The sequence below is a fragment of the Erythrolamprus reginae genome, chromosome 2 (genome assembly GCF_031021105.1).
Source record: "Erythrolamprus reginae isolate rEryReg1 chromosome 2, rEryReg1.hap1, whole genome shotgun sequence".
NCBI lineage: Eukaryota > Metazoa > Chordata > Lepidosauria > Squamata > Dipsadidae > Erythrolamprus > Erythrolamprus reginae.
In genome coordinates this window covers 93302184-93327002 of record NC_091951.1, presented here as the reverse complement: position 1 = coordinate 93327002, position 24819 = coordinate 93302184, and the positions used below count along the sequence as shown (strand labels likewise).

Here is a 24819-nt window from a genome sequence, read left to right as displayed (position 1 = left end):
TATAGTGGTGTTTTGAGGGTAGGAATTGAAACAGTTTGTGTCAAGGATTGCGAGGAGTCTGTAAGTATTTTCATAGCCCTCTTTTTGAGTCGTGCAGTATACAGGTCCTCAATGGAAGGCAGATTGGTAGCAATTGTTTTTCCTGTAGTTCTAATTATCCTCTGAAGTCTGTGTCAGTCTTGTTGGGTTGCAGAACCAAACTAGACAGTCACAGATGTGCAGATGACAAACTCAGTAATTCTTCTGTAGAACTGTATCAGCAGCTCCTTGGGAATTTTGAGCTTTCTGAGTTGGCGCAGAAAAGACATTTTGTTTTGTGCTTTTTTTGATGAAGATTTTTGAGGGTTAGATGACCATTTTATATCTTGCGATATGGTAGAATCTAGAAATTTGAAGGTCTCTATTGTTGATACTGTGTTGTCTAGTATTGTAAGAGATGGAAGTATGGGCGGGTTTTTCCTAAAGTCTGCCACTATTTCTACGGTTTTGAGTGGGTTCAGTTCCAGATTATTCTGGTCACACCACAAAGTTAATTGTTCAACCTCCTGTCTGTGCAGATTTATCATTGTTTTGAAAGAGGCCAATCACTGTTGTGTCATCTGCGAACTTCAGTAGTTTAACAGATGGATCTTTAGAGATGCAGTCATTGGTATATAGAGAGAAGAAAAGTGAAAAGAGCACACAGCCTGGGATGTGAGCATGTGCTAATTGTACAGGTATCTGATGTGATTCTGCTTACTTTCACCTGCTGCTTCCTGTTTCTGATTTAGTTTAGTTAGAGGAATGTCTGGTATGATGGCATTGAATACTGAACTAAAGTCTACAAAGAGGAACTTTGCGTAAATCTTTGGAGATTCAAGATGTTGTGGGATGTAGTGCAGAGCCATATTAACAGCATCATCTGTGATCTCTTGCTTGGTATGCAAATTGCAGGGGGTCTAACAGCCTGTAGCTTTTAACTGAGATAAGATACAGTGAAATTAGATAAATAGCTATTGTGAGATAAAATAAAATACAATAGATAAGAAAGAATAAGATAAAACAGTATAGGGCAAAATTAGAAGAAAATTATTAATTAAATTAATTGACTGTACCACATATATACAATTGATACAAAAATGCAAATTGGTAAAAAGAAAAAACTTCATAATATATTGTTATCCCTACATTTATCTCCAATCATATCAAGATTGTTCTCTTTTTGTCTTTGAGATTTTCTTTGAAATCACAAGTGAAATCACCACCTGATATTTAGGTTTGTTCCTTGCAATAAATAGGACTTCTGTTTATTCAATATATTTATCCAATATTTTTTAGTTTTTAAATAAGGCCATTTCAGGAGAGTACAATTTCTAGTTAACAAGAATGTGTCCATTGTCTTCAAAGTGCTATTCCTCAAATGCACAATCATGGGACTTTATTTGGGAGTCTATGAAATCTCCCATGTCTTACCACTGAGTCCAGTTGTTTGAATCAAGATCTAGCAAAAAGTCTTCTGAAATGTTGATGTATGTAAGCTGTTAAATATTTTTCTAACTGGAAGGCTGATTTTTGGAGCCAGCCACTTCAGAGACTTGACGCATTTAACTACTGCAATATCATCAATAAATCTTTGTTTGAAAGCTTTCTTGGCCTTTAGATCTAATTGGACTGCAAAGTGGTTGGAAAGTCCATTGTCAGTCTGAAGCCATTTTATTGGGGTCTTTGGCCTGCCATACATAGTAGTCTTTTAATGTACATTCTTTACTATGGGAATCTTGGAGGAAGGATTGCATGAGGGCTGTCTGTATGTAGCCAGAACAAATTCTTTCTAGATAGTCAAGATCATCCTTTGTCTTTGCACTCCTACATCTGCATGAAAAGAGATGAGTGGACACTTGTCAGGTTGGCAGTTGAAGATTGGTCAATGTGATGGACTTGGGGCTGTGGGGATAAGGCTTTGAAATTTCAGCTGGGTGGAGAAGCCTTGGGGATTTCAGATTCGGATTTCTCCCAGATGTGCCAACATGGCTCTGCTAATAAATTGGAACTTTGAGGAATACAGTGATACCTTGACTTACAAACTTAATTCATTCCCTGATGAGGTTCGTAAGTAGAAAGGTTTGTAACATGAAACAATGTTTCCCATAGGAATCAATGTAAAAGCAAATAATGCGTGCAAACCCATTAGGAAAATCCAAACTTTAAGGCTTAAAAAAAAAGCAGTGGGCAGACAAAGTGAAGGCTAATGGAGTGGAGACGGACAGCGAGGAGAAGTGAGGAATGGAGGCCCCAAATTGCTCCCCAAATCACCCCTCCAGACGCTTCCTATGCCCCGGGTTCGTATCTCAAAAAATTCGTATGATGAGGGGTTTGTAAGACGAGGTACCACTGTACTTGAATTTTAAATATTATTTTCAGGTAGATCATTATATGATGTTATCTGGATTGGAGCTGTTTAGACTAACTTCTTCCATATAAAATGAAGTAGAAACTAGGGATAGGAATATTGAGGAGACTTGGCAGAAATGTGCTTCTTTGAGGCAGCACGCACTCTTAGGAATACCTATTAGACATATGGACAGCATCTATGCTTCTAAATTTTAAAAAGATTATAGAAATGGATTTCTTCAGAAAGGGGATTTGAAGTTGACAGGATATTGGATATTTAAGATCTTGATATAGGTGTCCATTGTAATAAATAATTTTAACTATCATGCAAGTAATTTTGGGTTTACATATTTACTGTATTTTTCATAGAATTAAGATGCACCTTTTTCCTCCCTAAAAGAGGCTGAGAATTTGGGTGTGTCTTATATTCTGAGGTCATAGATTTTTTTTGAATAACACAAAAATGTAGGTGCCTTTTTTGATTGCTAAAATTGTATTAAAATGAAATAATTAAAAAATGTCAGAATATGAATATAGAAATGTATTGAATTCTAGAATAGATGAACATTCATTTTCTCTGAATATTTTTAGTACTATGTAGAAATAGTTGATTGGCAATATATAAACAAGCTAACAATGAATGTTTGTATGTATTGAAGTACTATAGCTTTAAGAGGTAGTGTTGTAAATTGCCATAATAGAGAGATTATAAAGCATGATTTTATCTCTGCTCTCTGTTCTTTCTGATGATTCACCCTGACTGATGTAGTAAGCTGTGTGTTCAATGATAATTTGATGTATTTGTAAACTGCAATGTATAGTATGTCTGATATGTAAGACAAAGACAGGCTTGTAATATTATTGAGAGATACTGACTGATTTGAATGTGTATGATCGGACTGTTTTGACTGGACTGTGCTATTTCCAAAAGTAAATAGTAATTGAACTTTAATGTATCTGTTTTTGTATGACTGAATAATTACTCCTATCACCTGGATATCTGCTGCTATCCCACGTTTCCTCTGTGCATGTCCCTGATAACTCAAGGGTTCTACGCACTCCTTAACAATATTGTTTACATATAATGGAAACATATTTGTTTACTTTTTCATACTAATTCTAATTTGAGTCGAACTGCAAAAATAGTTTCCTACTAGTTTAATTATTCTTAACATTTTTATTTGCTGTCTTTGACTTAGTTTATAATGTTAAATTAGACTACTATTATATTAGTGTGTGTGTGTGTAATATCTTATTAAAAAGCATTTTAATTCCTGTTAACTATTTTGTTATTGTAACATGATTGTATTATATTAATCAGCATTAAGTTAGGGAGGATCTGTGTTAATCTTTTTTAAGATTCTTTTTTAAATGTTCTTTTTTGTTTTTTAATATTTTAGCATTTTATATTAACTTTTTTGAACAAACTAAATATTATAAAATATTTTAATATGAATATTGTTTCTGTTTTATAAAATCAAATATTAATGTACTATTCAACATCTAATATTTCAACATATTGTTTGTCCCTAGTTATATGCAGCTTCCAAGGACATGTACAACAAGGCTTAGCTCTAGAACTGGGAGAAACTGTTCAGATCTTGGAAAAATATGAAGGTATGATATATTGAAAATATTTTTTCTGGGGTTTATTTATTACTGTACTTACTTTGCATTTTCTCTTTATTCAAATAGTAATAATAATCTGTGATCATAATGGTATCTTCTGGGTGTAGCCAATGCTACACTAAAAACACTGGAATATAAATTTTATATCTCCTTCCATTGTTTCCATTCCCTTGTCACCTTCTGTCTTGTAAAGAGGAAATGAATTACAGAAATCCTGTAGATAGGATAAATGAATTTCTGTAATCACTGTGGTTCATTGTTTTTAGTGGGCATTGGGAAGCATCTATATTGTCAATGCATTTCCCAAAAGGAGTGCATTTTATGTTTTGCAACATAATTGTCAATGCATTTCCCAAAAGGAGCGCATTTTATGTTTTGCAAACCTATGTTTCCATAAATCATTTGAGAACCATGATTATTCAAATGCTTTGTAAATCTAATCTGACCCACTTTCTATAAGAAACATTGAAGCATTATTAGTAATCCTGTCAGAAAGGGGTCAGCATATTTATTAACCATCTGTCTGGAAATATTGGAACTTCATTTTTGGGAGGATAAGGGTGGCTTGTGATGGCTTTATAACGATAACCAGGAATACATTTAGATTTCTTAATGAGTTCCATTCTAATACATAGGCCATATTATTTAATACCAGTGGCTAATTTCAGAACTTTCTTGAAAATATTGTAACTGCAGTAAAATTTATAATAATTACAATTGTCAACATATAACACTACAGATAGTTCTCAAGATATGACCACTATTTAGCCTGCCTCTTATGGTCATAGCATTCATTAGATGAAATATGTCACCTAATGAACCCTCCATCCCTGCCCTCCCCAATGAAATATAAAACAAATGTGTGGGTTATTAAGTGGAAGGTGCGGTGTTTCCTGGGTGGGGAGGCCTAGTATAGACACAGATCCATCTGTCCTGGACCTCCCAAGGCCTCCCCAAGAAGTCCTGTGCTCCATTTTCCACACCCTGAGTCCCAACAAACCTTTTCCCACTTTCACCAGCTCCTCCAGGCCTTAGGCTTAATTCCCAGCCACCAGGCCAAATACCCTTCTCCTAATTTACCTTTTAAAGATCTTCCAGAGAACTGGAATTGACTTTCATTTTTCTATGTCCCCCATTTTATCCTGTCACACAATGGTGGTTACATTGGGGTTGTTGCCATGTGGCCCAAGGATAAACTGCTTCATTTTGCTACCTTAACAAGGCCAGCAGCATCATGTATAGTGCTGTGCAGACCTCTGTAAGGCAGCAGAACAAAACAGTTTGTCTAATGGTTACAATTTTGTTCTCATCCACAAATGGTTGGGACAAAATGGTGGCTGCATTTAGGTTGCTGCTGCACAGCCCTAGGACAAACTGCTTTGTTTTGTTGTCTTTCAGAGGTCTGCATAATGCTGCAGAAGCTTTCTGCAGCAGTCAGAAGCTTCTGCATCACTGTGCAGACTTTCTACTGTATGGAAGCAAAATGAAGTAATTTTTCTGGCAAGCATAAAATGGGTAGACAAAATGGAGGTTGCATTGCTGGAAACATACAGCCTGCTCTTCTTCTACATGAGGTCTGGAAGGGGAGAGGGGCGTGGTTCCAGAAGGTAAGTAGGATGTGATGAATGTGTGAGGAGGAGTCCCAAGTGCTGCAGAGTTCTGGCAGAGTAGGATGGGTTTAGGAGCAGCGCCCCTGTGGTGAGTCGTACAGTGAACAATTGCAGGCCGATTACAGCTGTTGTAACTTTGAAATAAGGTTATATGTGGCTTTTGGAAGTTCTATCATAATTTCAAATGTTCATTGAATGACATGTCAAGGATTACCTGTACTAATGAAAGGGTTATAACCAGGGGCAGGCTACTATTCACAGCATTACCGGAATGTGACAGGAGTGCACACCTGTGCATGTGCCCATGCCCGGTGTTTGATTTGGCTTCTGTGAATGTGCAGAAGCCAAATCTCACGTTACGAGGCACACACACACGATTTTTCAGAAGGTAACAGCTGGGCGCCACCGCCCAGCGGAGTGCCATTTTTTGCGTTTCCCCCCCCCCCCGGCTTGCACACATTAATCGGTTTTAAATTGTTTCCTATGGGAAACATTGTTTCATCTTACGAACTTTTCACCTTACTAACCTCCTCCCAGAACCAATTAAGTTCGTAAGTGGTATCACTGTACTCGAAAGAAAATTATAGTTGTGAATTCAGAGTATGAATTTCAAACTTGGTTAGGATTTGGTATTATTGATGTTTATGCTGTGACTAGAACAACATCTTTGGGATGACTAGTTGCTGATATTGCCATATACCCTGTTTCCCCGATAGTAAGACACCCCCGATTGTAAGACGTCTCGGGGGTTTCAGGGGGGTCGGCTAATATAAGCCGTACCCCGAAAGTAAGACATATGTCTTACTTTTGGGGAAACACGGGGGTATTGCCGGGGGGGAGCCCGATGACGTCGCTTCCAAGCTCCCCGCGCGCCCCTCGCCTTCGCCGCGGCGCCACCGCCTCTTCCCCGGCTTGGCAAAGCGAAGGACGGCGCTGGTCCGAAGCGATCCGAGCGGGCGGCGGCTTGCAGCGAAGGCGCTCGTCCCAGCAATCGAGTCCTGCCGAGGCTCGGCTGCAAGCGGCCAGCAAGGCCGACCAGCTCCAAGGCGAGCGGCCAGAGCTGCGCCCTCCTTCGCCCGCCTCCTTTCCGGCAGGCAGGTGGGGCTGCCCAACTGCACAGAGCGGCTCCTCCCCTCCAGACACACGCTTCCCTGACACGCGTCTCTGGCTCCACGCGTGCACGCCGCTTGGAGCCCTGAGGTTGAACTTGGAAAAGGGCTCACGAGGCTCCTGTCCCGCGGCTGCCCTTCTGGACTCTGGGGAGATGCCTTCGGGAACGCGACCCTTTCAATTTTTTTCCAATGTAAGACATACCCCAAAAGTAAGACGTAGTGGGGCTTTTGGGGGTAAAAAGAAAGTAAGACACTGTCTTACTTTCGGGGAAACACGGTAGGAAAAGAAAAGAAAAGCTCAAAAGAGAATTATAGTAGGAGCATGGAATGTAATAAGTATGAAATGGCATTAACATCTTAGGCATCAATGAATTGAGATGGATTGAGATTGAACATATTCATTCAAAAGATCATACTGTTTATTACTCAGGACAAAAAAAGAATGGAATGATGTTGCATTTACAGTTATGAATGTTATAGCAAGAATAATGCTTGGCTATAGTGCAATCAATGAATGAGTAATACTGATTAGACTTCATGGGCAATTATTTAATATGACAGTCATTCAAGTTTGTGCTACAACTACTGATAGAAAAGAGGTATTTGCTGATATTATCACCATTATTATCACCATTATTTATAATCAGGTTAATTAGAAATTGACAAAAAGTACAAGTTTATAATGCTTGTGATTAGGAATGAAATACCAAAGTTGGAAAATTAAAAGAAGAAAACATAGTTGGATTGTATGGCTTAAGAAACCGAAATGAAGCAGGAGACTGCTTTACTTTTTGCTGCTACAATTATTTCTTGATAGCTATATTCAAATAAAATATTTTTAATCTGTGACTTGGAGTTACATTTACCAAGGTTGAAAATTATGCATAGCTCAGAAGGACAACAAATAGTTTAAAATGGAAACTGAATATTAAAAACATGTACAGCAGATAGACTTGAGCAATGGCCCAAAATGAATAGGGTGAATTCAATAGTATAGATCAGTGATGGCAAACCTTTTTTTTCTTGGGTGCTGAAAGCATGTGCATGTGTACTATCATGCATGCACGAGTTCCCACATCCATAGTTCAATGCCTGGGGAGGGCAAAAACAGCTTCTCCCGCCCCCCGGAAGCCCCCTGGAGACCAGAAATGGCCCGTTTCCCAAATTCTGGTGGGCCCAGTAGGTTTGTGTTTGCCCTCCCCAGGCTCCAAAAGTTTCCCTCGAGCTGGGAGAGGGTAAAACGCCTTCCCCCATTCCTCCGGAGGCTCTCTGGAAGCCAAAAACGCCCTTCCAGAGGCTCTGTGCGAACCAAAAATCAGCTAGCCAGCACACACAGGCACATTGGAGCTGAGCTAGAACAACAGCTTGCGTGCCAGCAGATATGGCTCCATGTGCCACATGTGGCACCTGTGCCATAGGTTTGCCATCACTGGTATAGATCATGGAAAGAAATTGTTTTAATCTATTCTCTCCTGATCAAACTCCAGTTTGAATGCTGCGTTCACCGCTGGGCCTCATAAATCAATAAAGAAAGTGACAAATTGGAGCAATTCAGGACAGAACTATAAAAAAGATGAGAGTTCTGGAAACTAAATTTCATCAGAAAAACAAAGAAAACATGTGTTAAGTTTGCAAAAGAGATGGCCACGTGGAATAAAATAGCAATCTTCAAATTGCCATAGATTTCCATACAGGAAAGAGAATGCAGAGGGTAGAATCAAAAACACTGAGCTAAAACTATAAGGAAGTATGTTTGGGCTAAATGTCAGAACCAACTTCATGGCAGTACAAATTGTCAGCCACTGGATCTGGCTGTCACATATTTTCATTGCTGAAGATTTTCAAATTGAGGCTGGATGTCATTTGTTTTAAGGGATCCTTCAGTGAGCAGAAAGTGCCTGAACTCTGTGATTCTATAAAATATAGGTGGAAAAAGTTCCTATTAACATTCCTACTTCATAAAAAATAGGGATTCAGACAATAATCCCATGTAATAATTGATTTTTAAAATTTCCATTTAACTATTCTGAAAGCAGAATCATTAGACAATCACATATCAACATAAAACCTAGAAATCAGAGCTCTAATTAGACATATTGCTGGAATATCATATGAACCTCACACAATTAATGAAAATAACATGATTTGTAAATGTTAACATGTTTTAATAATATATTTTAATATAATATAATTTATTTTATTTTAGGTTGGTACAGAGGAATTTCAATAAAGAGACCTAGCAAAAAGGTATGTTTAGATGCTGCTTTTAACGAAAACAATATTGAGTTTAATGCATCCTTTCAAATAATCTTACAAAGCCCCTGTTAAATATTGACTTGAACTAATGAAACAGTCTCCTGTATTGTCAATAATTGAGTTATAATAATACTCCCTTATAAAGCAGCAGTCAATCATGACAATTAAAGTAGTCAATAAAGTTGACTAGGAGCCTTAGTTTTAATGTGCTAATGGTAAATATATTACCAGTCAGTTTTGGTATGTTTCTACTAGGATGACAAAGCACAACCAAATACTGGTTTTACCCAAAGCTCTTTACTTTAGTAACTATTTTGTGAGCCAAAATATGAGAAATATGTAAACCACACAGTGTACATAGAGGTAGCCTTTGACTTATGACTGTTTAAAAACAGTTCTACAATTACAATGGCTTCAGAAAAATTGACTTACAACCCAACCTCAAAGTTACAACTATTTTACTACCTCCATGATCACAATTAGGGTGCTTGGCAGTTCTTTTCAATTTACAATGGTTCCAGTGTCTTCTGATCAAGTGATTGCATTTTGTGACTTTTCAAGACCCCAGCTTTTGACAAGTAGATTAATTTAACAGCCACTTTATTCACCTAATCAGAGTAAAAATTGTTGTAAACATGATGTCACATGATGATTCATTTATGAACCTATCGTTTAGTGACTAAAATTCTGGTCCCAATTATGGTTGTAAATCAAGGATTACCTATAATTGCAAAGTTTGGGATTAAGAAAAATGATAAAACGTGCATGTAATTGAGAATAAATCAATTTCAATCAATCAGATATTCTAATTTATCAGCACTTACCAAACTATTTACTTTAGTAGGGTGGTTAAATTGCATTTATAAAAACCTTACAAATGTATCACATTTCATTTGGGGGGAATGCAAAATACAGGAAAACAGAAAAAAGTAATGAGACCTCAAAACTTAAATACAGTAAATTAAAAAAAGAAAAGGGATTCTAAAACTAGTTTCACCAAATGCGCTGAAAAATACTGAATTCTACTACCCATCAATTGAAGTATTCATTTAATATTTCTTGTTAAAATAAATATAATCCATTATTCTTGCAGGGTATCTTTCCTGTAAATTACATTCATTTGAAAAAGGCACTTGTCAGTAACAGAGGGTGAGTATGCATTTCAATTATTTAGAAATTGATATATTTGACAAATAGATGGGAATTCATTAACATTATTTAATCTTAATTTAAACTACTTTTGCACTATATGTATTCTAGCAAATAATTTTTAAAAATTACATTCGGTTTCTTTCTTAATTTTTTTGCAAAACATTAAGAACATAGTTTAAAAAACTTTCTTAGTCCTTATTCATAAAAATGATACCTTGTCAGAGTCAGGCTTTGACAGGCTGTGCTTCTTTGCAGCTATGTGATACATATGACACTAGGAAAACCCATGCCTTGCTAGGTCATTGTTTTAGAGATATTTCCTTATCAGATGTTTCAATGTCTTCAACAGTGACATAGCTTCTAAAATATTGTTTTCACAGTAAAAGTTGGAAATACATTAAGATATTATCTGCCTTGAAATTAGCCCATGTTAGTCCAGTCAAATATCAACAGAGAATGTGTTTTATGACATTTTGTATTATGTCATAAATTGCTTTATGATAATGCTAATGTCATTAGATGTTTTATAAAATTTATCAAATTTCAATTCTGTGAGAGTCATGCTCCTGGATTTTGGATGCATTGTGTAAGTTAGCCCATTTGTAGTATTTTGGTTCAAAAGATGTTGTCATATTTGTACTATTTTGGCTTATTCTGTATTCTCCTGTGCACTGCTTGGAGAGTCCAAGCATTTGTTATCAATTCATCTGATTGGCCAGGGAGTGACTTGCAATTTTTTTGTCCATGCCTCTTCCTTCAGTCAAGCTGTAGTTTTTCAACTCACTTCGTCTAGAGGGATGCAGATTGAATTGCTACTGATCATTGTTATTGATTAATTGCATTTAATTAGAATTTAAGTAGGATTTAATTAGAACTGTGTTAAAAATTGAAGAAATTTTCCAATTTGGCTGGGAAAATGCCTGGTGTGTTTGTGTGAGGCTTGTTGCCACTGTGCTCAGCATGGGGCTGAGATCACCTGGTAGCCACATTGCCATGTGTTGGCTACAGGATGTGGCTCAATAAAGAAACTGCAGTGCAGCAATCTGCCTTTGAGGACTCAAAGTTGGCCCCGACATTGGCTGGATGCTCAGAACTTCAAATTGCTAAAAATCAGTGAAATCCCACATGTGCACGCGCGTCCTTGCATGAGATTTGGCTTCTGCGCATGCGTAGAAACTGAATCTTGCAACGGGATCGTGCACACATGTGTGCACTTTGTACGTGTGCGTGTTTCGGTTGCATTCCGGTAGTGCCGAATAATTGCGGGTCTTCACTGCTACTAGGAATAAAATCCCCTGCATGTGGTTGTAAGCGGGAAGTGTGATTCATCATCTGCAGCTATTATGGCCGAACTAAGGGATTCTATCAGCAGCAGCTCTGCTGATTTTTCCACCTTTTACTGGATGGATGGATGTTCCCAGCCCAAAAGGGCTAGAAAGAGGGTAGAGGGCCCTTCCACCAGATCCAAATCCTCTCATTCCAAGTCCAAATCATCTGCTTCTGATAAGGATGCCCTTTGAAAACAAAGGGATTTGGAGAAGCAAGTTGCAAAACTGCATTTTGCACAAAAGCAGGCTCAGCTTGCAAGGGGCTCTGAAGGAGCTTCTCATCTTGTATTCCCTTGACTATGGAAATTTCATCTCAGCCCCAAGTGGAAAACCATTTAGCATGCTCTTTCAATGTACTGCCTGATCCTCAAGCCATTTCTCTGGCTCTTATTCAGGACGAAGCTTTACTGACCTCTGGCCATTCAGCTTCGGTGTCACAGGCTGGAACTATACTCAGACCACCAGCTCTTTCAGCCACTTTCATGCCTTCAGCAGCTGGACTCTGCCCACCTGAGCTTGCAGAACAAGGGCTCCCCAAAGAACTATTTTCAATACTTTTGCTATGGGTATTGATGCATCTCTGGCCCAAAGAGGCTTACTAGGTCAAGGGTCCAAAATTCCGTAAGAAGGAAGGAGGTTCCCTTCTTATGATCTGGAAGGGGGATTTTATGATCTCCATAGACCTAAAGGAGGCATATATCCATGTGCCCATTAGGCCGTTCCATAGACAGTTTCTCAGGTTCAATTACGCTCGCCACCGTACAGGCTCTTCGCTTCGGACTGTCCTCAGTTCCACAGACCTTTACCAAGCTCTTGGATGTTATAGTAGCACACCTCTGCACCAGACCCATCTGCCTGCAATGTAATCTGGATGATGTGTAAATTCAAGTATCGTCAGTGCAGGCAGAGGGGGGTCTCTTTTTCACAGTCCAAACCCTGCAGGATCATGGTTTCTCCATAAATTGAGAGAAAAGCTACTGTACCCCATCTACCAGAAGGATTCATTTAGAGGCAATAATCAACACACTGTCCTCACAACTCTTCCTCTCACAGGAACACAGGGTCAGTATAAGGGAGATGGTACAGCAGATGCGATCATTACATTTGGTGCCTCTACTATTTCTTTCCTAATTGTTAGGCAAAATGATATTTATTTTGCCTTGGGCTCAGCTCCATCCGGGCCCTAAAAATGGCTACTCCTGCCAAGCCAGAGGTCAGGTCACAGCCATTCACTCTCCCACATTAAAGTGCCCAGATGGTTCCTGCGGTCACTGGATTGGTGGGTCTCGGCCACCATGGAGAAAGGCTCGCTGTTCAAGAGCCTGCCTGCTTGGTGCTGATGTCAGATGCCAGCCTGTTTGGATGGGGTGCCCATCTCAACGCCAAGGTTGCTCAGGTTTGTTTGTTGCAGTGAGACCTTCTCAATGACATCAGTTGGCTAGAACTGAGAGAAGCTCACCTCATGCTCCACCATTTCCAATGGGATCTCTCAGACCAGTACGTCCTTCTGTTGATGGACAATGTCACAGCAAAGGCGCAGGCAAGGGGACACACACACTTCATAGTGTTTATGTGCAAAGTACAAAACGTATTTACCTGGGCAGAAACTCATATGTGCTCCAACAGGCGGACCACATTTTGGGGGTAGCCAACACCCAGGTGGACTAGTTGAGCAGGACAATGCTCGACCAGTCCAAATGGCAACTCCACCCAGCTTTGGTAAAATCGTGGAGAGATTCAGCTGTCCATCTCTGGACTTGTTCTCCAACTCTCAAAATGTGCAATTTCTGCAATTTCCCCCTAGTTCTGCAATCCAGCAGCAGAGGGGACCAATGCCCTACAACTTTCTTGGCCGGCGGAATTCTTGTATGCCTTTTCTCTGATCCCACTGATTCCACTGATTGTCAGGAAGATTGTGGAAGAAGAAATGGAGGTGATCCTAGTGGCCATGATTTGTGTACTTAATGATACTGTCCATCTCAGGCCCTTTGAAGATTCCCCCTCACAAAATCTCTCTTTGCCAAGGAGCTGTGCAACATCCAGATCTGTAGTGGCTCAGACTAGTTGTTTGGTGATTGAGTAGGAGATGTGTGTGTGTGTGTGTGTGTGTGTGTGTGTGTGTGTCACTATTTGAGGAAAGTAATTTCCACCATTCTGGCTTCCAGAAGGGTGTCTATGTCCAGGATATACGAGGCCACTTAGTCGTTGGTGTGTCACTCAGAACTTATTACCTACAACAGCATCTGTGCAGGTTTTGGACTTTCTGCAGGTAGGCTTTGACAAAGGCCCTTTGCAGACAAGTGGCTGCTTTAGCCACTGTCCTTCAAGGAGAGGGCACAATCTCAGTTTTACATCACCCGACGGTGCAGAGTTTTTTGAAAGGAATATCCAACTTTTTGCCTCTAACTGTCCACAGCTACCCTACCTGTGATCTGTCGGTGGTACTGCAAGTGCTTACAGGGTCTCTGTTCGAGCCTCTCCACTCAAATAGTATCAGATTGTTAACTTCAAGGTTGCGTTTCTAGTTGCAGTCACTTCAGCATGCAGAATTTCAGAACTTGCTGCTCGTCGATACATCAGGACTTGTGTATTTTTCATGCTGACAGAGTGATCCTTCGTTTAGATCCAACATTTCTGCCAAAGGTCTATACTTTGTTCCACAGAACCCAGGAAGTTGTCTTGCTGGATTTTTTTTCAATATGTTGTTATTGATTTTTCACATTTTATATTTTATAATATTTATTTTGAGCAGATCTACAGCCTTTTATCTACAGTACATTATTATTATATTTATACAATTTATACATCATTTTACAGTATTTTCTAATTCTGTATCATGGTCCCACATTTTTTTCCAATATTCTACCCTTAGTCCATTTATACCACTTTGCCCATATTTTGTAATAATCTGAGTCTTTTTGTCCTCTAAGTTCTATGGTTAATTTGTCCATTTCTGCACAATCACATATCCTGATGAATTTTTGTCTGAATCCTAGACAGCCAAGTGAGAGGCATTGGCATACTTGAGATGTCTGCAGGTTGTTGCTCAAATATAATAAGTGGATGGAGCAATCCAGACACTTTGAGGAACTCTTTGTATCCTTCAACCCAGAATATTGGGCAAGAAAGTGTCACCATCTACCATTCGTCATTGGCTGAAGGCCTTTATCTTGCTGGCCTAGCGTCACATAACAGCGCACTCAACCAGGAGTGCAGCTACCATGATGGAATGAGCTATGCAAGTCTCTATCCTTGAAATTTGCAGGACAGCCATGTGGACTTTGCCATCACCGTTTGTGAGAAATTACAAGCTTGACATGTTTGCCTTGGTGGAGGCAGCATTTGGGAGACAAGTGTTGCAATGGGTTCTATCAGCCGAGGCGACTGTGTACCAATCTGTTTCCTGCCCGACATCAATTTAGCTTGGGTATATCCCCTGCTTGGTCTCTCCAAGCTGCACACAGGAGAAGGAAAGTTGTCTTACCTGAATGTTGCTTCTATGTCATCTGCGGAAGAATCTAATCCCACCCTGGTTCCGGTATGGTTTGGGGCCAAGGAATGGTTGATGTATCAGATGGACTGTATCTTCTCCAGATCTGGGTCTTTGTTGAAAAACTGGAGGAAGAGACATGGCCAAAGAAATTGATTATCTTCGAGACCACCTTCTACCTCATAGTTCCTAATGACCGGTAAGATCCCACAGAGTTGGTCTCCTCCCGGTCCCATCAGTTAAACAATGTCGGCTGACAGGCCTGTGGGGAAGGGCCTTATCTGTGGCTGCCCTGGCTCTCTAAAACCTGTGAGATCCATACTGCCCCCATTCTACTGGCCTTCTTGAAAGCATTGAAGACCTGGCTTTTCCGGCAGGCTTGGGGATAGTGATCTCGCAGTTTACGAGGTCTGGCCTTGAATGATATGTATTTATGTGATTTTAACTATTTTTAAAAAAATCTTTTATGATGTTTTAAATGTATTTTCTATATCCTGCTGTAAGCCGCCCAGAGTCCTTCGGGAGTTGGGCAGAATAGAAATACAATAAATTAAATAAAATTAAAATTAAATTGCAACTAATCCCTGGCCAATCAGATTTATTGATGACCCATGCTTGGAATCTCTCGCAGCAGACATACAAGCAACGTTCAGGTAAGACAACATTCCTTTTGTACTGTTTTGGCTTATTCCATTTAGGAATAAGAGTTTTAGTACTATATAGATTAACCAGAGTATCAATTAATGTTTGTCAACCCCACTGGGCAGAGCAAACTGGAAAATCAACTCCAAAAGAGGACTGAAATTACTTTTTAAAGATTTTTCCAGATTTACACAATCCTGCAAATCGGTTATTTGGACTGTTGCAAGATTCTCTATGTGGAGTTTCTCTTGAATATTTGGAAACTACATTTGGCACAGAATGCAGCCGCACAGGTCTTGGGTCCCTCAGATAGATCATGTCACACTGCTGTTCAGCAAGCTACACAGGTTGCCAATTTGCTTCCTGATCCAATTCAAGGTGTTGGTTATAATTTTTAAAGTCCTCCATGGCATGGATGCAGCTTATCTGAGAAACCACCCCATCCAATGAAATTGGCAGACTTCTGCAAGTCTGAAAGTGCCTCTTCCTCTATCTTTATCTGCAAGATAATATAGAAAGAGTCAAGTCTAAAAATGTTTTCTCAAATTACATTTCTGTTTTGGACTCAGATTTCATTCATCTCATTGTTGCCTTGGTTGTTGCTCTTCCTCTTTTTCTCAAGATTATTCTTACAACCCATTACACAATTCCAGTAAAACGATAGAACTAAAATGGTCATAAAATAAAATTTTGTACAATGAAACTGCACATATAATGCAGAAGATTATTTGAGGATGGAACATTTCATTGTATGAACCAAATGTTATATATTGGGGGGCGTTTGTTATATATCACTGAATTCATGGTCTCAAGGGAAGGTGGATGTAAAAGGTTCTTTTATGATGTTTTCACTGGTGTTTAATTTTACAGGCAGTATGAAACAGTTGTTCCACTTGAAGATTCTGTTGTTGCTGAAGTTACAGCAACTCTCCAGGAATGGGCTATCCTCTGGAAGCAGTTATATGTGGTATGTAAGCAAAAGCATGTAGCTCACATAAGTATAATAATTAATATAATAAAGAACTGTGATAATAAATATGGTACTTAGAGACCATCTGACACATTTCAAAGACTAGTTCCTGAGAATCCAACTTGGACTTGGTCTAGGATTATGCTTGATTTTCTTAATGGTTTAAGAAAACAAAACAGGATTCTTGCATAAATACATGACTCTATGATGATTTTTTTAATACTGAAAAGTTAAATATTATTTAAATTATTAGTAATGCGGTAAGGAATTAACAATGAATGGTTCATTGTAACTTTCCATTGTTCTTTTATTTTATACCCTTTTATTTTATCCACTGATAATAAGCCCAATTGGGCTTTTGAGAGCAAAGCAATAAGGACAAGTGCTTATTTCAGGGTTCAAAAAAAATATAAGACAGGGTCTTATATTTGGTTAAACTTGGTAATTATAGCTTAGATAGGTCAATGAGTCTCAACTCTTTATTTAAGGATGAACATTGTATATGACACTGTTATTAGAGTAGATTACTGTAATGCTCTCTACATGGGGCTTCCTTTGAAGAGTGTTCAGAAACTTCAGATCGTGCAGAATGCAGCTGCCCAGAGCAATCATGGGCTTTCCCAGGTATGCCCATGTTACACCAACACTCCGCAGTCTTCATTGGTTGCCGATCAGTTTCCGGTCACAATTCAAAGTGTTGGTTATGACCTATAAAGCCCTTCATGGCACTGGACCAGAATATCTCCAGGACCGCCTTCTGTAGCACGAATCCCAGTGACCAGTTAGGTCCCACAGAGTTGGCTTTCTCCAGGTCCTGTCGATGAAACAATGTCGTCTGGCGGGACCCAGGGGAAGAGCCTTCTCTGTGGTGGCCCAGACCCTCTGGAATCAACTCCCCCCGGAGATTAGGATTGACCCCACCCTCCTTGCCTTTCGCAAACTCCTTAAAACCCACCTCTGCCGTCAGGCATGGGGAAATTGATTCCCCTGGGCCGTTTCTGTTTTATGTATGGTTTGTCTGAGATGTATGAATGTTTTTTATATTAAAGGTTTTTAATTGTTTTTAACTATTGGATTTGTACTGTTTTGTTGTTGTGAGCCACTCTGAGTCTTCGGAGAAGGGCGGCATACAAATCAATTAATAATAATAATAATAATAATAATAATAATAATAATAATAACAACAACAACAACAACAACAACAACAACAACAGATTATTTCCATATTACAGATAGTCCTCAATTTACAACAACAATTGAGCCCAAAATTTCTGTTGCTAAGTGGGATATTTGGTAAATGAGTTTTGCTCCATTTTACTATGTAATTAAGTGAATTACTATAGTTGTTAAATCAATAACATGTTGCTAAGTGAATCTGATTTCCCCATTGACTTTGCTTGTTTAGAAGGTCGCAAAAAGTGATCACTTGACTTTGGGACACTGGCCCCATCATAAATATGAGTCAGTTGCCAAGCATCTGAATTTTGATTATGTGTTGATGGGGATGCTTCAACAGTCGTAAGTGTGGACATTAGTCACTTTTTTCAATGCTGTTGTAACTTCAAATGGTCACTCAATTAACTGTTGTAAGTCAAGGACTGCCTATATAATGTTGTAAACAAAGTATAGCAGCAGGAAAAAGATATATTGAACTTATCTTACCTCAGGCTGTTGAAGGCAAAAAGTCTTATAATATGCCAGGCAACCCGGGATACAGAAAAATCCAAATCAAACAAGCCCAAATGTACAATATATGATATATTAATAAATACTTGTCTATGGACACAAATGAAAAGAGAGACAAAACCAAAAGTAAATAATTAACACAGGTAGTCCTTGTTTAACAACCACAATTGAGACCAGCAATTCATTCATTTAATAATATGGTCACTGATTGGAAACTTGCTTAGAATTTCACTTCAGCTTCCCTTTATAGCCACTTCTCTGGAATGCTCGCCCTAACACAGAGATAATTAGAAAGAAGGGAATTAATATTTGTATTTACATTTAACAAAGTAGAAGGGTTTATAAGACAGTAACAGGCACACAATGGCAAATACACATTGAAAGGTGTGTGTGAACAACAGGTGTTTTTTTAGCCCACCACTCCAATCCCTAGTTCAGCAGTCCCCAAACTACGGCCTGCGGGCTGCATGCAGCCAGCTGAGGCCATTTATCCAGCCCGCGGGTTTTTTCCAAGACGGCACTGGGGAGCTGGGTGTTGGAGTTGGGGCGGGGAGCGGCAAGGAAAGTGCGGGGCAGTCTTGCACCACCGAAGGTTCGTGCGTGCCTGCATGTGCAAGCTCCCCATTCCACTGCCAGCCCACCATGCGCCTGGAGTGGGGGGGAGGGTGAGCACTCCGTCATGAACTTCAAAGAGGCTCGGCACCGGCCCATCCACGGTGGGGGGTGCCGGGAGCGGCAGCCGCTCCCTCTCCTTCCCCACCACCTATGTCTATCGCTGGCGTCTCCCGCCAAGGTGGGGGTTGTGCCCGGAAGAGGCAGTGACTCTCTGTGCCCGATCGCTGAGGAACCTCTGCATCCGAAGCCGGAGCGACAGCAGCGAGAATGTCCTCCTCGATCTCATCTCACCTGAGGTAAAGGAAGGCCTGCCGAAATCCAAAATGGGTTCTTAAGTAGAGGCGTTCTTAAGTAGAGGTACCACTGTACTTCTGCAGTGTAGTTATATCTCAGAATTTACAGCTAGGGACCATTGAAATAATTTCCATAGCCACTCATTCAGTTGTTGTCGCAGTCATATGAAGTTCTCATTTATCGACCTGCACTGCACGGTCCTGGGGTTATGGTGGCAGCCAGTACTGCTGGGTTTGCTATTGCTAAATGACATCTCACTTTGCAACCACAGCTCTACACCACAGTGTAGAAAAGCTCTGCTCAATAAATAAAGTTATATTAATCTGCCTCTGCAGTCAATATTTTATTGAGATTGGTTTGAAGCACTGCAATACTTCTGAAACTAATTATTTCATGGTACATATGCATTCTACAGGTATTCCTTGTTGAGCAACTGTTTCAGGCAGTGACTGACTGTAGTTACAATGGTGATAAAAAGATAACTGTGACCAATCATTGCATTAATGACATTCACAGATCTGTAAAGAAAACGAAAGCTGAAGTAATGTAAGTACAGTTGTAGTTTTATTTAGTGACCGTTTTGCTTAATGACTGAGTTGCAAGTCTCAGTTGTGATAAATGAGGACTACCTGTGCTTTCAAACACACATTGTGAGATTTAAAATGTAGAGTAAACTATGCCATTCCTGGTTTCGTTAGGAAATTTCCAGGGTTCTCAATGTTTTTTTCTCCCTTTCTGCTTCCGAAAAAATAAAATGTTCACAGAAACATAAGATAGATCTGTTCTACAAGCTACGCCATGTGATGAATGAACTGATTGATCTTCGCAGACAATTACTTTCTGGTCATTTGACCCAGGATCAAGTTCGAGAAGTCAAGAGACATCTCACTGTACGATTGGACTGGGGAAATGAGTAAGTATGATTCTAGTTTTGTTTAAATAGTAATAGTGATGGAATAGCATAATTTGAAAATAGTCACAAGTTTTATATTTAACCCACATATTGCTATGCTATGCTGTTTTGGGATAAACAGTATTTTTCAAAGCTCAGAAGAATAATGAGAAGAAGTGAACAAAAGAAACGGCAGTAGTTAAGAGAGTAAAAAAAATTCCCATTTGGTTTACCTGTGAAGTTTCATGTCCTCACTTTTTTTAGCACTCCTCTAGAAGCCATGGTTGCTAGACTTCCTGAATATTAAAAGGAAAATATGCTTCTGCAAATCCCAAAAGCAAGGCAGTAAGAAATAGCAGTTAACTATAGATAAGGCAAGGTGAATTTCCAAGTCCTGGGGTCCAAAGTCAAGCCAAAGATTTACGACACCAAATCAAGGGAGAGAGATCCATTTTTGGCTGCTATAGCCTCCTGCAACCTTCTGCCAGTGAAAATGGCAGAATGCATGTGGCCTTCCCAAACTCTGTTTTCACTGGCAGAAGATTGCAGGAGGCTGTGGCAGCTGGAAACGGAGGTTGGGAGCCCGTTTTTGCTGGCAGAGCACTCGGGCCACCATAGGTCTCGACATGAGTAACGTTGAGCTAGCCAGGTCCCCCTGAACATGCCCCCTCCAGGTCAAACACAATCCTGATGCGGCCCTCAATGAAATTGAGTTTGACACCCCTGCTCTAAGCTATAGTAAAAAGCAGTGGCAAACCAATTTGGAAAATACTGCCATGCAGAAATCTTGTCCATTTAATTATCAGGAAACAAGACTGACTTAAAAATATCAAAAATAAACCAACAGTTATAGAATGAAAGTTTAATGGCTAAATAGAAATTTAAGAGCAGGAGTCTCTAATCCAAGTCTAAGTGACATTTCTTCATTATTATGTTACTTATGAAATAGAGCAATTGACCTCTTTTTTTAGAATGTATAGTATTTTATGCAAAACATAGGAAAATGGGAAGCATCTTTGCTGTGCTTTAATATGAAAGCTATTCTTCTGAAATCTGAATCATCAAATATGAAAGGATATATTATGCATCTTGGAGATACTTTTAAAAAATGATTCTGGGTTTGTTGGTTTGTTTCTTTATAGGCACTTAGGCTTGGATCTTGTCCCACGGAAGGAGTTTGAGATTGTTGATTCTGATGAGATCAGTGTGTCTGATCTATACAAAATGGTAAGACTGTTCATGGGGAAGAAGCGTTTTTGGATGAACATTTTGTATAACCAAAAATTATTTATGTAACTGTGACAAGTATGGTATATTTAGGACCGGAAAGATTCAGATTCAAATCCCCATTCAAATGGGTGATTTGGGCCAATCAATCTCTTTGATTAACTTAAAGGATAGTTGTGAGAATAAAATTACTGGAGGAATACATAAAATCCTATTTCAGATTTTTCTATATCTCATATTCGAAGGAGCTTGCAACAAATGAATTAGTTTAAACTATAATGATGAGGATTAAAACAATAATAAACAAATACATATTTTAATTTTCCAAGGTTAGTCATTATCATCTGTACTCTTTCCCAGAATGCTGGTTGGGAAATTCTGGTAGTTGAAGTCCACATATGTTGAAATTGCTAAAGTTGAGAAACACTGCTCTATGATGCTCTATGGCACCACTAGCAACAATTCTGAACAATCAAACTATGCATATAAATTGGCATAAAACAGATAAAAAGTTTGCATTAAAGTTACTTTGAAAAATAAAGGCTGTACTAGATTCCTTATTAGCAAGCACAAAATAATTCAATAAAGATACTGGAATGAAATTTGGCATTGACATGTGTGACCATATTAATAAGAATAGGGAGAAGTCATTAATGTGATATAATACAACTTAATAATGATGATTTCATAATGCAATAGCACCAGAAGAAGAGTTTGGAAGCCTGCAAATCATTACAGAATCAAGTCAAAATATTTCTACCAAATACTATACGAGTTCAGAAAATTTTGAAATCAAAGCTTAATGGTGGAAACATCATTAAAATAAATAAATAAATCTGTGCACTCCCTGTTATTTGATAGGTAGCAGCAATAGTTGACTGGGCCATATGGAATTTGAGAATTTGAATTGGAAGTTAAGAAAACTAATGACAGTGGACCCAAAAAAATATTTGCACCCAAAAAGTGATATTGATTGTATTTGCTTGTGGGCAGAAGATTCCTGCATGTGAAACAAACTGTAAAGGGGGGGGGGGGGGGGACATTGCCTGAATGTAAGAAAAGAATCTTGATCAAGGAATCAGTCGTGAAAGGTTCTTGAAAACAATTAAAGTGAAGGCTGAATGTAGGCAGAAAATAATTGAAAACCAATTATGAAAACTGGAACCGTGAAATGGAGAAAGTTTTGGAGAATGAACGAATTAATCTTACAGGAGTTTAAGATCCAAACAGACAGGTGTTTTATTCATAATATGCCTGACATAATTGTTATGGAAAAGAAGAAAATCTGTTTCATCTGGGTGAGGCTAGAATTGAAGAAAAGCAATTTTAAAAAATTACAAAATATTGGGACTTGGAAATCAAGAATTGATCACTTACGGAAAAAGAAACCCATTATAGAAAAATAAAACCCATAACTATCTACTCTACACTATTTTACAGAATAAACTACCAACCAACCACTATCTAAACTGCACCATCAAACCAGACCACACCCATACAAAAGGTGTATTACATTATATACATGTACTGACCAATCAGATCATAGGACAAATTGCATCATTCTGCTGAAGTACCATGACTCAGCATTCACTTTACTTCTACTGTACTGTACTTGTAATATTACTTCAGGTTTATATCCTGACAATACCAATAGTGATTGGAGCCTGTGGAACATTACTTAAAAAACCTCTTTCGATATCTGGAAATATTGAATTGAACATTAACAAAAAAAAACATACTCTGATAAAAACTGCCTATATTTTTAGATGCTAGCTTAATAATATTTAGATCCTTTGTTAGGACTTGAATTATCTTAGATGGACTTAGATTAACTGTATATTTGCCAATTATGCATTCAAGCTAGTATAGTATACCATGAAGGCTTGTTGAATACTGGAGACTACAAGAAAGACCAAATAAAGAATGGAAAAGATACAAAGATACATGTCATGGCAAAGTATTACATGACCAGAACTCAAAAAATAATAGCAGGGAAAACAGTATAGTACAGGGCCTTCCAATGACTAAGATTAAGAAAGTTGAAAAAAGAGACGGAGGGTCTAATTTTGGCTACACAATACCAAGCATTAAGAACAAATGTATAAAAAGCCAGAATTGAGAGGACAGCAACAGAAAGCAAATGCTATCTGCAAAGAAAGCTGAAAAAACCGTGAATCATCTAGTTATCTGCTGCAAGAAGATTGCATAGAATGAAAACTGGGATTTCAGATTCAAATAAACAAGCACCTGCCACATAACTCCCCTGATATAGCAATTGTCGATGAGAAAAACAAAAAGTTTGGACACTACCTGGAGTCAGCAGAACAGAAAAGAAACAAATGCAGAAAATCACAAAATACAAAGACTTGGCAAATACAAGTCAAATGACTGTGGCAAAAGAAAACAAAAACAGTAGCAATAATAAGAATAGCCCTGGGTGCAATCCCCAAACATCAGAAGCATTACTTGAACACCATTCACATTAACAAAATCTCCATCAGTCTATTGCAAAAGGCCACTTTATTTAGAGCAGTTTACATCCTGTAATGTTCTCTTTAACACCATCAGATAACCACATTTGCCTGTCCCTGGCCTTTGTGAAGAACTTGATAGATGGAGAAAAATGCCAAATCCATCCGACTGCGCGGCCAACCATAATATGTATTTACTTAATATAACAAGATGATTGCTAGTTAAAGAAAAAAAGAACTTTAAAAGACACTGAAAATTAGTTGAGAAATGTACTGCAAAAAATACCCAATATGGTTGCAGGTAAATTGGTACCACAGTTCTTTAGTTTGATTTGAATGGAAAAGATTGTGAGTTCTTCGGCAACCCCCCCCCCCCAAAACTGGCTATATAGCTAACTTTAAAAGTCACTACAAAAACTTATGCTACCTGATAAACACTGAATGTACCTATTATTACATCAAACAAGAGGAAAACCTTTTGCGCATAAAATCCAACCATTTTGTAAACAACAAATTTAAGGACTCAAGATCATCCCTCCTGTAAAAAGATCTAATGGTAAAGACTAATGATGAAACCATTAAAGCCAACCTCTTTAACACATTATTCGGTTCAGTCTTTGTAAACAGCAATGGTTCATGCCCCACATTTCCTTAGTCATACCACAATTAATTACAATTACCTAATACATATTGATTCTACAGAAGATAATGTTGAAAATGCACTGTGCAGCGCAAACCCTTCTCTTTTTATTGGACCTGATGGACTATGTGTCTACTCTAAGCATAATCTTTGAAAAATATTTCAAGACCAGTTCCTTGTCCAAACTATGGTCATTAATCATGGTCATCCCTATCTTCAAAAAGAGAGACCCCGGTCTATTTGAAAATTGCAGACCAATCTCTTTATGTTGCATCAACTGCAAAGTCATGGAATCGATCATAAACCAATCCATTACCCTCCACTTAGAAACAATCTACTTTCTAACAAATAATTTGGCTTTAGAAAAAATTCCACACCCACACACACCTATCCACATAGTTTTTGGTAACTGAAAGCTTAACCATTATAGCTAAC

General features: G+C 38.7%; 1 protein-coding gene across 1 annotated transcript in view; it reads left to right on the top strand.

The window, feature by feature from the left end:
* Positions 1–372: 372 nt before the first annotated feature.
* Positions 373–24819, top strand: part of DOCK3 (dedicator of cytokinesis 3) — a 167170-nt gene continuing 142723 nt past the window's right edge. The window contains exons 1-7 of the mRNA XM_070736728.1: positions 373–442; positions 3904–3987; positions 8928–8968; positions 10071–10126; positions 16460–16556; positions 19919–20067; positions 21189–21273. Coding sequence (XP_070592829.1) covers positions 373–442; positions 3904–3987; positions 8928–8968; positions 10071–10126; positions 16460–16556; positions 19919–20067; positions 21189–21273 — 582 coding nt within the window. The remainder of the gene's footprint in view (positions 443–3903; positions 3988–8927; positions 8969–10070; positions 10127–16459; positions 16557–19918; positions 20068–21188; positions 21274–24819) is intronic.